At 40.3% G+C, this 12,971-nt stretch overlaps 1 protein-coding gene across 22 annotated transcripts in view; it reads right to left on the reverse strand.

The window, feature by feature from the left end:
• KIF21A (kinesin family member 21A) overlaps positions 1-12,971 on the reverse strand; it is a 177,748-nt gene that overhangs the window by 50,954 nt on the left and 113,823 nt on the right. For all 22 annotated transcript variants that reach the window (XM_089304003.1, XM_070049648.2, XM_070049647.2 and 19 more), the window contains exon 11: positions 5,203-5,406. In XM_089304003.1, the coding sequence (XP_089160129.1) occupies positions 5,203-5,406 (204 nt within the window). The remainder of the gene's footprint in view (positions 1-5,202; positions 5,407-12,971) is intronic.

Consider the following 12,971-nt stretch of genomic DNA (forward strand, 5'->3'; position numbering starts at 1 on the left):
CCAGGGTCACTCGATGCAAACAGAGTGCAGTCTGATAGACAAGTGAACTCTTTCATGTTCCAAGTCATTTAAAGCTAGATATCCAAAATAAGGGACTGAATGTGTAGCTGATAAATTTTCTTTGTCCAAACACACACACAAAAGGAAACAATATTTACATCTAAACTGGGCTTAGATTGAGCAAGCAGGCTTAGACTGATGATAATAAGCTATCAAGTCCCAAAAGACCTGGGTCCCTGGTGGAGAGCTGAAATTTTCTGTTTTCGACATAAAGAAATTTTTTTTTTACCTTACACAAGAGAGCTATGTCAAAATGTATAAATGACATGAGCTAATAAATAAGCTTTAAATGCCTTCCTGATTGCCTTTAAAAAACATTACAATTGAGGGCAGCACTGTGGCATAGCAGGTAAAGGAGCCACCTGTGATGCTGGCATCCCATATGGGTACTGGTTTGAGTCCTGGCTGCTCCACTTCCCATACAGCTCTCTGCTAACGTGCCTGGGAAAGCAGTGGAAGATGGCTCAAGTCCTTGGGTGCCTGTACCTACGTGGGAAACCTGGAAGAGGCTCCTGGCTCCTGGTTTTGGACTGACACAGCTCCAGCCATTGCAGCCCTTTGGGGACTGAACCAGTGGATGGATACATCTCTCGCTCTCTCTCTCTCTCTCTCTCTCAACCTCCCCCCCCCCACCTATCTGTAACTCTGCTTTTAAATACATAAATCTTTAAAGACAAATTATGGGGCTGGTGCTGTGGCTCAGTGTATTAACGCCCTGGCCTGAAGCGCCGGTATCCATATGGGCGCTGGTTCGAGACCTGGCTGCTCCACTTCTGATCCAGCTCTCTGCTATGGCCTGGAAAAGCAGTAGAAGATGGCCCAACTCCTTGGGCCCCTGCACCCTTGTGGGAGACCAGGCAGAAGCTCCTGGCTCTTGGCTTTGGATCGACCCAGCTCCAGTCGTTGTCGCCAATTGGGGAGTAAACCATTGGATGGAAGACCTCTCTCTCTCTCTGTCTTTCCTCTCTCTGTGTAACTCTGACTTTCCAATAAATAAATAAATCTTAAAAAAAAAAAAAAGACAAATTACAATTGGAGCCAGCATTGTGGTGTAATGGATAAAGCTGCTGCCTAAGATGCCAGCATCCCACACGGGCATCGGTTCAAGACTTCAGATCCTGCTCTCTACTAATGCACCTAGGAATGTAGTGGAAGATGGCCTAAATGTTTGGGTCCCTGCACCCATATTGGAGACCCAGAAGAAGCTCCAGGCTCCTGGCTTCAGCCTGACCCATCTCCAGCCACTGAAGCCATTGGGGAGTGAATCAGCAAATGGAAGGTCGGTCTCTCTTTCTCTCTCTCTCTCTCTCTCTCCCTCTAACACTGCCTTTCAAATACATAAATAAATCTTTTAAAAATTACAATCAACAGTTCATAAAGACAGTTGAGGGGCAGAGAAATAATCTAATGCCCTGACACTTCTCCATAATTTAGTGGAGCTCAGTTTTTTTGCTAGCCCTTCTTCTGTAGCAGGTGAGAGACAGAGACCAATCTCACCAATCACTTTTAACATTTGTGTACTTGAACAATAAGTAAAGTCTCTTCAATTAATTAAAGGTAAATAACCTGGCTAAAATGACACCCATGACCCCTGGACCCTTGTTTTCCTATCTCTACACCTTTGGTTCATTTTACAGCTCAACAGAAAACGAGCACTAAACAAGCAGAAGTGTAACCCTTAAAACCTCATCATTTGCTACCAATTACACCTTTGACAAAGACAGTGGCAGAAGATGATGAAACTGAGGTAAAGAGGACTGGGGGCAAGCTCCTGAAACTCAAGCATGACTTTTGTCATCAATGAGCCAGCTGCTCCTCCTCCCACCAACTCCTGAGACTACTACAGCTGAAACCAACTACACAAAGTAAAATACATTAGACAACAAGGATGCCCTGAACAACATGGAGCCAAAGGAAACAGGGACATAGCCATAAAAGTCAGAGTAGCTTCCCAGAGCCCAGTCCGGAAGTCAAGTCCCAGATGAGGTTTAGAAACTCCAAGACAAAAGATGGGGAAACATCTTCCCTACTGTGTTTGATTCTTTTTTTTTTTTCTTTCATTAAGTTATACTGCCCAAAATTTCACCATGTGGATTCAGGGATCCTTTTCAAAAGTTATAAACAACTTAGAAAGGATGCTCATTAGCCATCAGTCATTTCCAGTGGTGCGAATTTCCTTCACTCAGATGGCTTTGCTCCTGAAGATAAAGAATAAAAGTAGATAACTCTGAAATCGGGAGCATTCTGGGGAATGGACGATGGGTGGAGGCCAACTTGGGTGAGGAGTGGACAGCGGGAGGGAGGCACAGGTCAGGGCAGCGCTGGCCACAGAACATCAGCAAGAACAAAAGACTAAAGCAGAAACTCACAATTTGTTTCCCCGAAGATTGGCTGTCACTCACCAAAGGGAAGATTTCTTTATTCTATTTGACCTTTCCTACTCCCTGCTAAATTGCGGTTACCACACTACAAAATGTGCAAAAATCATTTTGTGTTAGTGAGCTAGACGTCACGTATCTATAACATGTTCTAGAGAAAAATTAGTCTGAACTCCCCAACAACTAATTTTTTAATGAACTGAAACTTGGAACTTTGCAATGTCCTCCTGATAAAAGAGATATATATGAGACATGCAATACAACTCAACCAAAATCTACCCCTCCAGACAGGAGCTACCATACCCAGGCAATGCTCCCAGAACACTCAGTCCTCACTCCGTAAAGCTGCTGTCATCTAAACACTTCTGGACTCTTGGCTTACTGCTTTTTTTTTTTTAATTACTGTTTGACTATATTGTTTGTCCATATTTTTACACACTTGCTCTTAGCCAAAAGGCCAAGAAGCGATTGCTTGTCCATATTTTTAAAATGGGAACTCACATGACATGCTTCAAAAGTTATTAGGACCAAAATATGATGAGCTAAATGCTTTATCAAACTCAGTAAAATAATATTTATTTTTCATATAGAACATTTCAGTTTAGTGTGGTAAGGCAAACTCAATTAAATTCTACGCATTTTTATAAATAGTAATATGAATTCATAAACTGCCCCCCTCAATACTTTTATAAAACATAGTATTTGTACATAATATTTTAAAAATATAAGGTAAATTTGTTAGGCTCAGAAATCAAATAGGTGGCAGTTTTTCAAAGATACACTATATGATGTGTTTGAAAATGACTGATAGACCATTTTCAAAAGCATTCTATAGGAGCACTAATTGGGGGAAGTGGTAATTCTTCTCAGTCTAAGCTGTCACTTCTTCTAGGCCTTACCCTTTTGTTAGGAAATAACTTATTTTTTTCTGAGAAAATATTGTACTTAAATACTTAAATTTACATTTAAATCTAACTGCTTAGTGAGTTCTATTAGCATTTACTATTATTTTTATCATAATAATTAATATGTATCATAATCATTGAATTAGTCATAACTTTCCATTTTGATATAACTACTATCTTTTTAAATTTTATTGACCTTACAAAGGATAGCAGTTTATAATAAAGCACCAAGACACATCATAATAATTATGTGTATTTCCATAGTACTATCTATCAGTTTAAAATGTTTGTTAGCATTCTTTGTCACAAAAAAAAAAGAAAAAAGAAAAAACCTTAACCAAAGGTATTAATTTGGGACACCTATCACCACCATAAATATGACCAAAGCAGCATTCTATCGATTTTCCACTTCTCAAACTCAACAGATGATTAAGGCAGTATCTCTAAACTTACCTCAAAAGGAAAGGGCAAAATCAGTTCAAGACCTTGAAAAATATTCCTTTGCTTATATTCATTTGTTATTCCTGAACACAAGCCACCTAGCACTTACAAGCAGGTCCTTGCATTTGCCATTTTTACCAACTACAGAATCAGATTTTACAAGTCAATGATAAGTCATGTGCAAAAGTCTCACGTCACTCAAGCAGTATGTTGGGAAACACTGGTTTCAGTAATCCTAGGATCATTACTTCAGCCTTAATTGCCATCCAAAAGAGGAGAGCTAATCATTATACATTTCTTAATGCTGCCACAGTCAGTCAGCCATGAGAAACACCTATTAAGACATTAATATCTCAAGAATGCAATTCCAATGGCAATGCCTCCTAACCATAAGAGTGTAACTCCTTGTTTTAATTATGCTAATCACTCATTTTTGCTCAAGGACACAAAGCAGAGTCAATTAAGCTTCCCTTGACTTTGATCTATGGACTATTCAAGAATGAACTGCCTTGCCTGGTTACCTCAATAAAATTCTACATCAGGTAAGCAAAGCAGCAGGCAATAAGTGACAACAATCATTCCATAAAGCACTCCCTCTGTAACAAACCATGTGACAAGAGGGCTTTGTCTCCTTTTGAATATCTAGCCAAAAATGCTTAAATTGAATTTGACTGGCATGTTCTAAACATGCTCAGTAAATGACGACTGCACCACAGAATCAATGCTTAAGCATGTAAAGAAATTATGAATATTTAACCACTCACACATCACAAGTGGTCAGATTCTCATCTTCTGCTTCTCTACACCCAGCTGATTTCAAAGGGAGATATTATCAGGATGCAAGGAAGAGAAAGCCTCCAAAAGTGGGGAAAAGCGGAGGGACTCTTGGCTGGAAGATTCGGAAAGCCTAATATACCCTGAGCAACTCTTGCATAATCAAATAAGAAGCCCTACAGAAAGAACGAAAGACAGCAAATGACGTTATATGACATTCTGATGGATTAGTTTAGCCTTTAGTTAAACTAATCTACAATGGAATGAGAATAGCCATGAGACCAGTTAATTGCTTTAGGAAATGGGAAAAAAAAAAAACAAAAAACACTGAGTTGTAATGATCCAGCAAGCTTTGCACACAAGATGAATGGAATGCATAAGCAGGTATTAGGAGAAATAAAAGAACTAATAATAATTTTACCTGTCACAGCCTAAATAAAATTCATTACCATACTTTTATCCTCAACTTATTTTTCTTACATATATGTTGAGATAGGGCATAAAACAGTATATACTTGTCATTGTCAGTTAACTTAAATGATTTATGTCATATAAGACTACACATACCCATTGTAACTGCAAATTTAAATAATCCAACAACAAAAAAAGACATGATTCACATAGTGGTCATTTTATATTACTACCTTCTTTTCTTCTTCCTTTCCTTCCTTTTCAGCTTCTCTAAGTCTTTCTTTGCTAGATCTATGATTTCAATCGTCTCTTTGTCTGAGGATAATATAGTGGGAGAGAACGTGGCCGATCCACTGAAATACGGCGATCTTGCTGTGGCTCTCGTCAAGTTTTTCCGGAGGTTCTCGTTCACGGCTTCACTTTCTAGTAATTTTGCCCTAGTGAATAAAAATATATAAATTGGAAAATATTTGTATTGTGATAAAAAAAACATAAAATTCACCACCCCAGCCATTTCTGAATGGACAGCTCAGCAACACAACTGCAATCTTCCCTTTACTTCTCTGGCAACCATTCCTTCCCGTCTGCAAATCGGACTGCCTCGGGAATAAACAGGAAGCATTGCAGATGTGCAGTGCTGCAAGCTGAAAATATGTCCAAAATGTATTTCAATATGGCTACAAGGTACAGTATTTTTTTTTTTTTTTTTTTGACAGGCAGAGTGGACACTGAGAGAGAGACAGACAGAGAGAAAGGTCTTCCTTTGCCGTTGGTTCACCCTCCAATGGCCGCTGCGGCCGGCACACCGCGCTGATCCGATGGCAGGAGCCAGGTACTTCTCCTGGTCTCCCATGGGGTGCAGGGCCCAAGCACCTGGGCCATCCTCCACTGCCCTTCTGGGCCACAGCAGAGAGCTGGCCTGGAAGAGGAGCAACCGGGACAGAATCCGGCGCCCCGACCTGGACTAGAACGCAGTGTGCCGGCACCGCAGGCGGAGGATTAGCCTAGTGAGCCGCGGCGCCGGCCTACAGTATTTTTAATAAATGTCTTAGCAAATACTAACATTTAAGATACTTTTTAATTCACTGACTGAAAAGTTATCCATTTGAAATCACATCCTTAGTGGTCTAAAGAACTCTGTATCTTCAGATGCCAGCAGCAGTAATCAGTTACCTTGAATTTTGGCCAGTGGGCAACAGTTGTTCTTGTTTGAAATCTCATTATTTAAACTTAAAATACACAAGCAGCATGGTCCCCTCAGTTTGAGTTCCTCATTCCCTGTATAATAATAGCATTTCCAAAACTTTGCAAGGAATAGCTAGCCAAACTTGCCCCTCACAGGCTGATAGACGTCTGGCTCCTGAAAATGCCATGGGAAAAGATGATGTCTCCAAGGAAACCTAAGTTTTATAATCAAAAACATTCTTTTGTTTGCTCAAGCAGTCCTAATTATGACAAGAGAATAATGTCCCTACTGTTAGTCCCATGTGAAAACACGGAATGCTGAGATCCGGAAGTACCTGAGACTCGAGACTAATGCATCATTCCCTCTACATACATTGGCTTTAAACTACCAAGAACCCAATTATCTCCTTTAAAATAATAGATACCCAAAGCTAATCTGGCAGAGTCACTGAGACAAGACTCCTGGAAGACAATACTACCCATGTCTGTCTCCACACTGTACTGCTAAGCCCTCTGCCATAAGTTCAAGTATTTCAGAGGAAGACGCTGGATGATCTGCAACCACTAAGCTCTAGCAGACCCACTAAGCCCAGTGGCTTCTCATTAGCTACCAAAAATTATACATGAGTGTGGGGAGCAGCCCGGACTGGACTGAGTTACTGGAATTAAGACTTATTCTATGCATCTGCTCTCCCACAATATGGCGCTGGGAGAGAAGTAAACAGCTTCTGCACAGCTGCCTCCAGTTCAACCAATAAACTGTAGGACTTGCTCCTGATTGGAGGAGAGCAGCGTACTCGGCGTGTGGGCAGCCGAGTTGGGATTGGCAGAGGAGGACTATAAAGGAGGAGAGAGATGGCATGCACCAGGAACATCTAAGAGGAACATCTAAGGGGAACACCTGTGCAGCCCCCGAGAGAGCCGGCCGGCGGTGTGCCGCTCCCCTGCGGAAGTGGGGAAAGTGGCCAGGGGGAACCGCCCTTCCACGGAGGTGGAAGGGACAGTAGCCACCCCGGGAAGAACCAGCAGCAAACCCGGGGAGGGCCGAGCAGATGAAAGAACAGCGCAGGGTCCTGTGTCGTTCCTCCACGAAGATGGGGAGCGACATTTATAATCAAAAACATTCTTTTGTTTGCTCAAGCAGTCCTAATTATGACAAGAGAATAATGTCCCTACTGTTAGTCCCATGTGAAAACACGGAATGCTGAGATCCGGAAGTACCTGAGACTCGAGACTAATGCATCATTCCCTCTACATACATTGGCTTTAAACTACCAAGAACCCAATTATCTCCTTTAAAATAATAGATACCCAAAGCTAATCTGGCAGAGTCACTGAGACAGGACTCCTGGAAGACAATACTACCCATGTCTGTCTCCACACTGTACTGCTAAGCCCTCTGCCATAAGTTCAAGTATTTCAGAGGAAGACGCTGGATGATCTGCAACCACTAAGCTCTAGCAGACCCACTAAGCCCAGTGGCTTCTCATTAGCTACCAAAAATTATACATGAGTCTTAAAATCAGCTAGTGATGTGGTGTACTAAATCCATAAACACAAATAGTCTTTAATGAGATTGTTGTATATCTGATGCCACGTATGAGCAGAACACTAATCACAGTGCGCTTAAATGGCTCAACAGCTATGTATGAGCTTTCAGATTAATTAAATGACTTCCAAGTTGCTTTAGAGAAATTCTAAGTATGATAGCGTTGTGCAAACCAAGAAGGCAACATAAGCACAAAAACTGAACTATTAAACATTCAAGGTCGAATTCATGAGTATCAAATAAGACAAATGTAAACAATATTTTATGCTTTTCTACATTTTCTATTTCTAGCACAAAGCCTCAGTATATATTGAAAAATGCAAAGAATGAATACGATATAATAAATCAGCTAACAGTGATAACCTGTATTTTAATTGGCTCTTTAAGTACTGTATAGTAAACGGCGACTTTTTTTTTTTTTTTTTTTTACCTGATTATAAAAGCTGGCATTTGGCAAGAGCATTTCAAGGCTTCTTTCATTCTGATGCTGACAAAGGCTAAAACCTCTAGGGCTCACCTCCATAAATCCTAGGCTACATTAGCAGAACCTGTTTTCTACATATGCTGTAAAGAGAGTTCTCTCTTTCTCTGCCTCTCTTCCCACCCACACTCTTGTTGCCACCTGCACTTCATTACGCAGTGAGAAGCCAGGGGAAGGTACGGACTGGGGCTCTGAGTCTCTAGAGGCCATACCCCTTCCTCAGTGAATACAGATGAAAATACAAACTTTTGTACGATTGTCAGGAGAATCAATAATGAAAAGAATTTTTTTTTTTATTTTTATTTTTGACAGGCAGAGTGGACAGTGAGAGAGAGAGACAGAGAGAGAAAGGTCTTCCTTTGCCTTTGGATCACCCTCCAATGGCCGCCGCTGCAGCCGGCGCACCGCGCTGATCCGATGGCAGGAGCCAGGATCCAGGTGCTTTTTCCTGGTCTCCCATGGGGTGCAGGGCCCAAGCACCTGGGCCATCCTCCACTGCACTCCCTGGCCATAGCAGAGAGCTGGCCTGGAAGAGGGGCAACCGGGACAGAATCCGGCGCCCCAACCGGGACTAGAACCCGGTGTGCCGGCGCCGCAAGGTGGAGGATTAGCCTATTGAGCCACGGCGCCGGCTCAATAATGAAAAGAATTTAAAACTTCTCTAATTTAACACTGAATGATGATTTTTTCAAAAATTGGAAACAACATAATTAACTTACAGTAGGAGATTAAATAAATCAACTGAAACCACACAGTACTACACAGAGCCATACAAAAATCATGTCAGGAAAATACTTAATAATATTGCAAAATGCTTATGAGTCTATCAACAAATTCCAAAGAACATAATAAAACAACATTCACACTGCTGTCTATTCTGTTGAAGTACACCAAAATGTTAACATCAGTTTTTGGAATTGTGGGAAATATAGATTATTGAAATTTTCTTTCTTTGCATATTCCCTATTTTTGCAAAAGTTCTACAAAAATTTAAATTCCCTGATCTTACAAGTTTTTCTCAGCCATACTATGCCATTGCTTGTATACACAAATGCTACTGATTTTTGTATGTTGATTTTATATCCTGTAACTTTACCAAACTCTCCTATGAGTTTCGACAGTGTGTTAGTAGTCTTTTGATTCCTCTATATATAGGATCATGTCACCTGAAAACAGGGATAATTTTTTTTTTTTTTTTTTTTTTTTTTTTTTTTTTTTTGACAGGCAGAGTGGACAGTGAGAGAGAGAGACAGAGAGAGAAAGGTCTTCCTTTGCCGCTGGTTCACCCTCCAATGGCCGCCGCTGCAGCCGGCGCACCGCGCTGATCCTGGCAGGAGCCAGGAGCCAGGTGCTTTTCCTGGTCTCCCATGGGGTGCAGGGCCCAAGCACCTGGGCCATCCTCCACTGCACTCCCTGGCCATAGCAGAGAGCTGGCCTGGAAGAGGGGCAACCGGGACAGAATCCGGCGCCCCAACCGGGACTAGAACCCGGTGTGCCGGCGCCGCAAGGTGGAGGATTAGCCTATTGAGCCACGGCGCCGGCTTTCTTTCTTTTTTTTTTTTTTTTTTGAAAACAGGGATAATTTGACTTTCTCCTTTCCAATTTGTGTCCCTTTGATTTCTATTTCTTGCCTAATAGCTCTAGCTAAAACTTCCAGAACTATATTGAAAAGTACTGGTGAGTATGAGCATCTGTGTCTGATTTCAGATCTTAGTGGAAATACTTCCAACTTTTGCCCATCCAATATGGCAACACCATGGCTCAGAAAGAGCTTATAAGGTCAGTCCCATTCATGATAGCTAGAAAAAAAATAAACACTTTGGGATAAATTTAATAAAGAATGTGAAAGATCACTACAATGAAAACTACAAAACACTAAGGAAAGAAACAGAAGACACACAAAAAAAAAGGAAAAATCTTCCATGTTCATGGATTGGAATGATTAGCAACATCAAAACGTCTATTCTATCCAAAGCAATTCACAGGTTCAGTGCAATCCCAATCAAAAAACCAAGGACACTCTTCTCAGATCTAGAAAGAATGATCCTCAAATCCATATGTAACCACAAGAGACTTCAAATAGCTAAAGCAATCTTAAACAATAAAAACAAAGATGACAGCATCACAATACCAGATTTCAAGACATGCTACAGGGAAGTTATGATCAAAACAGCTTGTTAACAACTCTAAAACAGATACGAAGACCAATGAAACCCCAGGAATGAATCCACACATCTACAACTAACTAATCTTTGACAAGTGAACTCATGACAGTCTCTTAAACAAATGGTGCTGGGAAAATCTGATATCTGTGCACAGAACTATGAAAAAGACCCCTACCTTACCTCCTTTACCAAAAAAAAACACCTCACAATGGATCAAAGATGTAAACCTAAGACACAAAACTCTTCAATTACTAGTGGAAAACACAGGAGAAACAGTGCAAGACACTGGAATAGGCAAAGATCTCCTGGAGAAGAGCCTGGAAGTACAGGCAATGAAAGCAAAAATAGACAACCGAGATTACATCAAGCTAAGAACCTTGTACACAGCAAAAGAAACACTCAACAAAGTGAAGAGGCAACCAACAGAAAGGGGAAAATATTTGCAAAATATGCATCTGATAAAGGATTGATATCAAGAATATATCAGGAGTTCAAGAAGGTCAATAACAAAACAAATAATCCAGATAAGAAATGGACAAAGGACATGTACAGGCAATGAAATACACATGGCCAACAGACACAGGAATAAATGCTCAGGATCCCTCGCCATCAGGGAAATGAAAATAAAAACCACAATGAGGTTTCACCTTGCCCAACCAGAATGGCTCTCATTCAAAACAAACGCTGGCAGGGTGTGGAGCAAAAAGTACCCTAATACACTGTTAGTGGGAATGTAGGCTAGTACAATCATTATGGAAGACAGTCTGGAGATTCCTCAGAAATCTTAAAATAGATCTACCATGTGACTGAGCCATCCATTCCTCAGAATTCACCCAAAGAAAATGAAATATGCACATGAAAAGTTATCTGTACCCCTATGTTTATAGCAGCTCAATTCACAGTACAAAGACATGGAACCAGTCCAGATGTCCATCAACTGATGACTTGACAAAGAGAATGTGATGGGTCCATTGCTGTGGCATAGCAGGTAAAGCCACCACCTGCAGTGCGGGCATCCCATATGGGCATCTATTCGAGTCCCAGCTGCTCCACTTGTGATCCAGCTCTCTGCTATGGCCTGGGAAAGCAGTAGAAGATGGCCCAAGTGCTTGGGCCCCTGCATCCACGTAGACCTAGAAGAAGCTCCTGGCTTTGGACAGGCCCAGCTCCAGCCATTGCGGCCATCTAGGGAGTGAACCAGCAGATTTAAGACCTCTCTCTCTCTCTCTCTCTCACTCTACCTCTCAAATAAATAAATTTTAAAAAAAGAAAATGTGATTTATATACATAATGGAATATTGCCCAGCCATAAAGAGAGTAAGTCCTGTCTCCTGCAACAAAATGGATACAACTAGAGAGCATTATGATTATTGAAATAAGCTAGATCTAAAAAGACAAATATCACATGTTTTCTCTGATTAGTGATAGCTAATATATAGAAGACCAAAAAAAAAAAAATCACTGAATATACAAAAGTGAAAATGACGTCCTACGATTTGATTATTGCTTACACCCCTTTAGGACAGGGGAATGTCTACTTTTTACTTGTTGAACATTATGCTTAGCCATACACTAAGCCTGCGATTATAAAGTAAGTTGAAAGTATGTCATTATAAAAATTAAACAAACAAACAGGAAGGAGGGAAGGAAGGAAGTATGGTTTTGTTCTTAGAATTATATCCATAAAAAAATGAAATCTGTTCTCAATATGTATTTTTTTTATTTTAATACCCTAAAAAAAAAAACAAGAAGTAATAGTGATTATTATTATTTCACAAATAATGTGACTAAGGGAACTACTATTATTTTATAATTAGAATGACACTTAAAATAGAACTATTTCAAATGACATTATATAAATGTAAATTTGTATTAAATTTAAAGATCCATGAATAAATATTTTTGAAACTAAGTTTTGAGAGAAATATGAATTAAGTAGTATTTATTTGGCAAAAACAGAATTTCAGAACTTGGACCTAAATAGTAATAACAATTTAGATCTTTACAGTACCTTTCATCTCAAGAAATATTATATCCTATACTTTTATTTAAGCCTCTTAATAACTGTGAAACTAGCAAGTATTATTCTTACAGATGAACAAACTAGAGTTCAAAGATGTTAAGTGAACTGCCAAAGGTCACACGCCTTATAAATAAATACCAGCTTAAATTTCAATCCACGTAATCCCACTTGAATTCTAGGTTCATTTACGCTTATCTCATAGGTAAATTATTTTTATGCTGTAAATTATAATCCTGAGATTCTAGCAGACTGCTCCCCAGAGGTGGGACACAAGTAATTAAGAAGCCATCAAGTAAGAGTTGGGCAGCTGGGGCAAGGTATAATCTCTACCAGGAAACAAAAGATCAATGACTGAACTAAGGATCCCTGAGTCACCTGTTCTCTGAAGGGCTTAAGAAATGCTCTTAACTCAAGACTTTGAAGATGCTGCTTTTAGCCACTAGATGGACCAGACATGATTCAGGCAAGTTTCCTAGGAAAGAATTCTACTGGTCCTGCCATTTGCCCAACAGTGAAGTCAAGCTTAACTACAGCTGAAGAAAACAGTCAGGAGAACAAACACAACACAGGATCAGCCCTAAAAACTGGTCAGTGCCAAG

The sequence above is a fragment of the Oryctolagus cuniculus genome, chromosome 9 (assembly GCF_051225735.1).
Source record: "Oryctolagus cuniculus isolate XC-2025 breed Fujian yellow rabbit chromosome 9, ASM5122573v1, whole genome shotgun sequence".
In the NCBI taxonomy this organism is placed as follows: Eukaryota; Metazoa; Chordata; class Mammalia; order Lagomorpha; family Leporidae; genus Oryctolagus; species Oryctolagus cuniculus.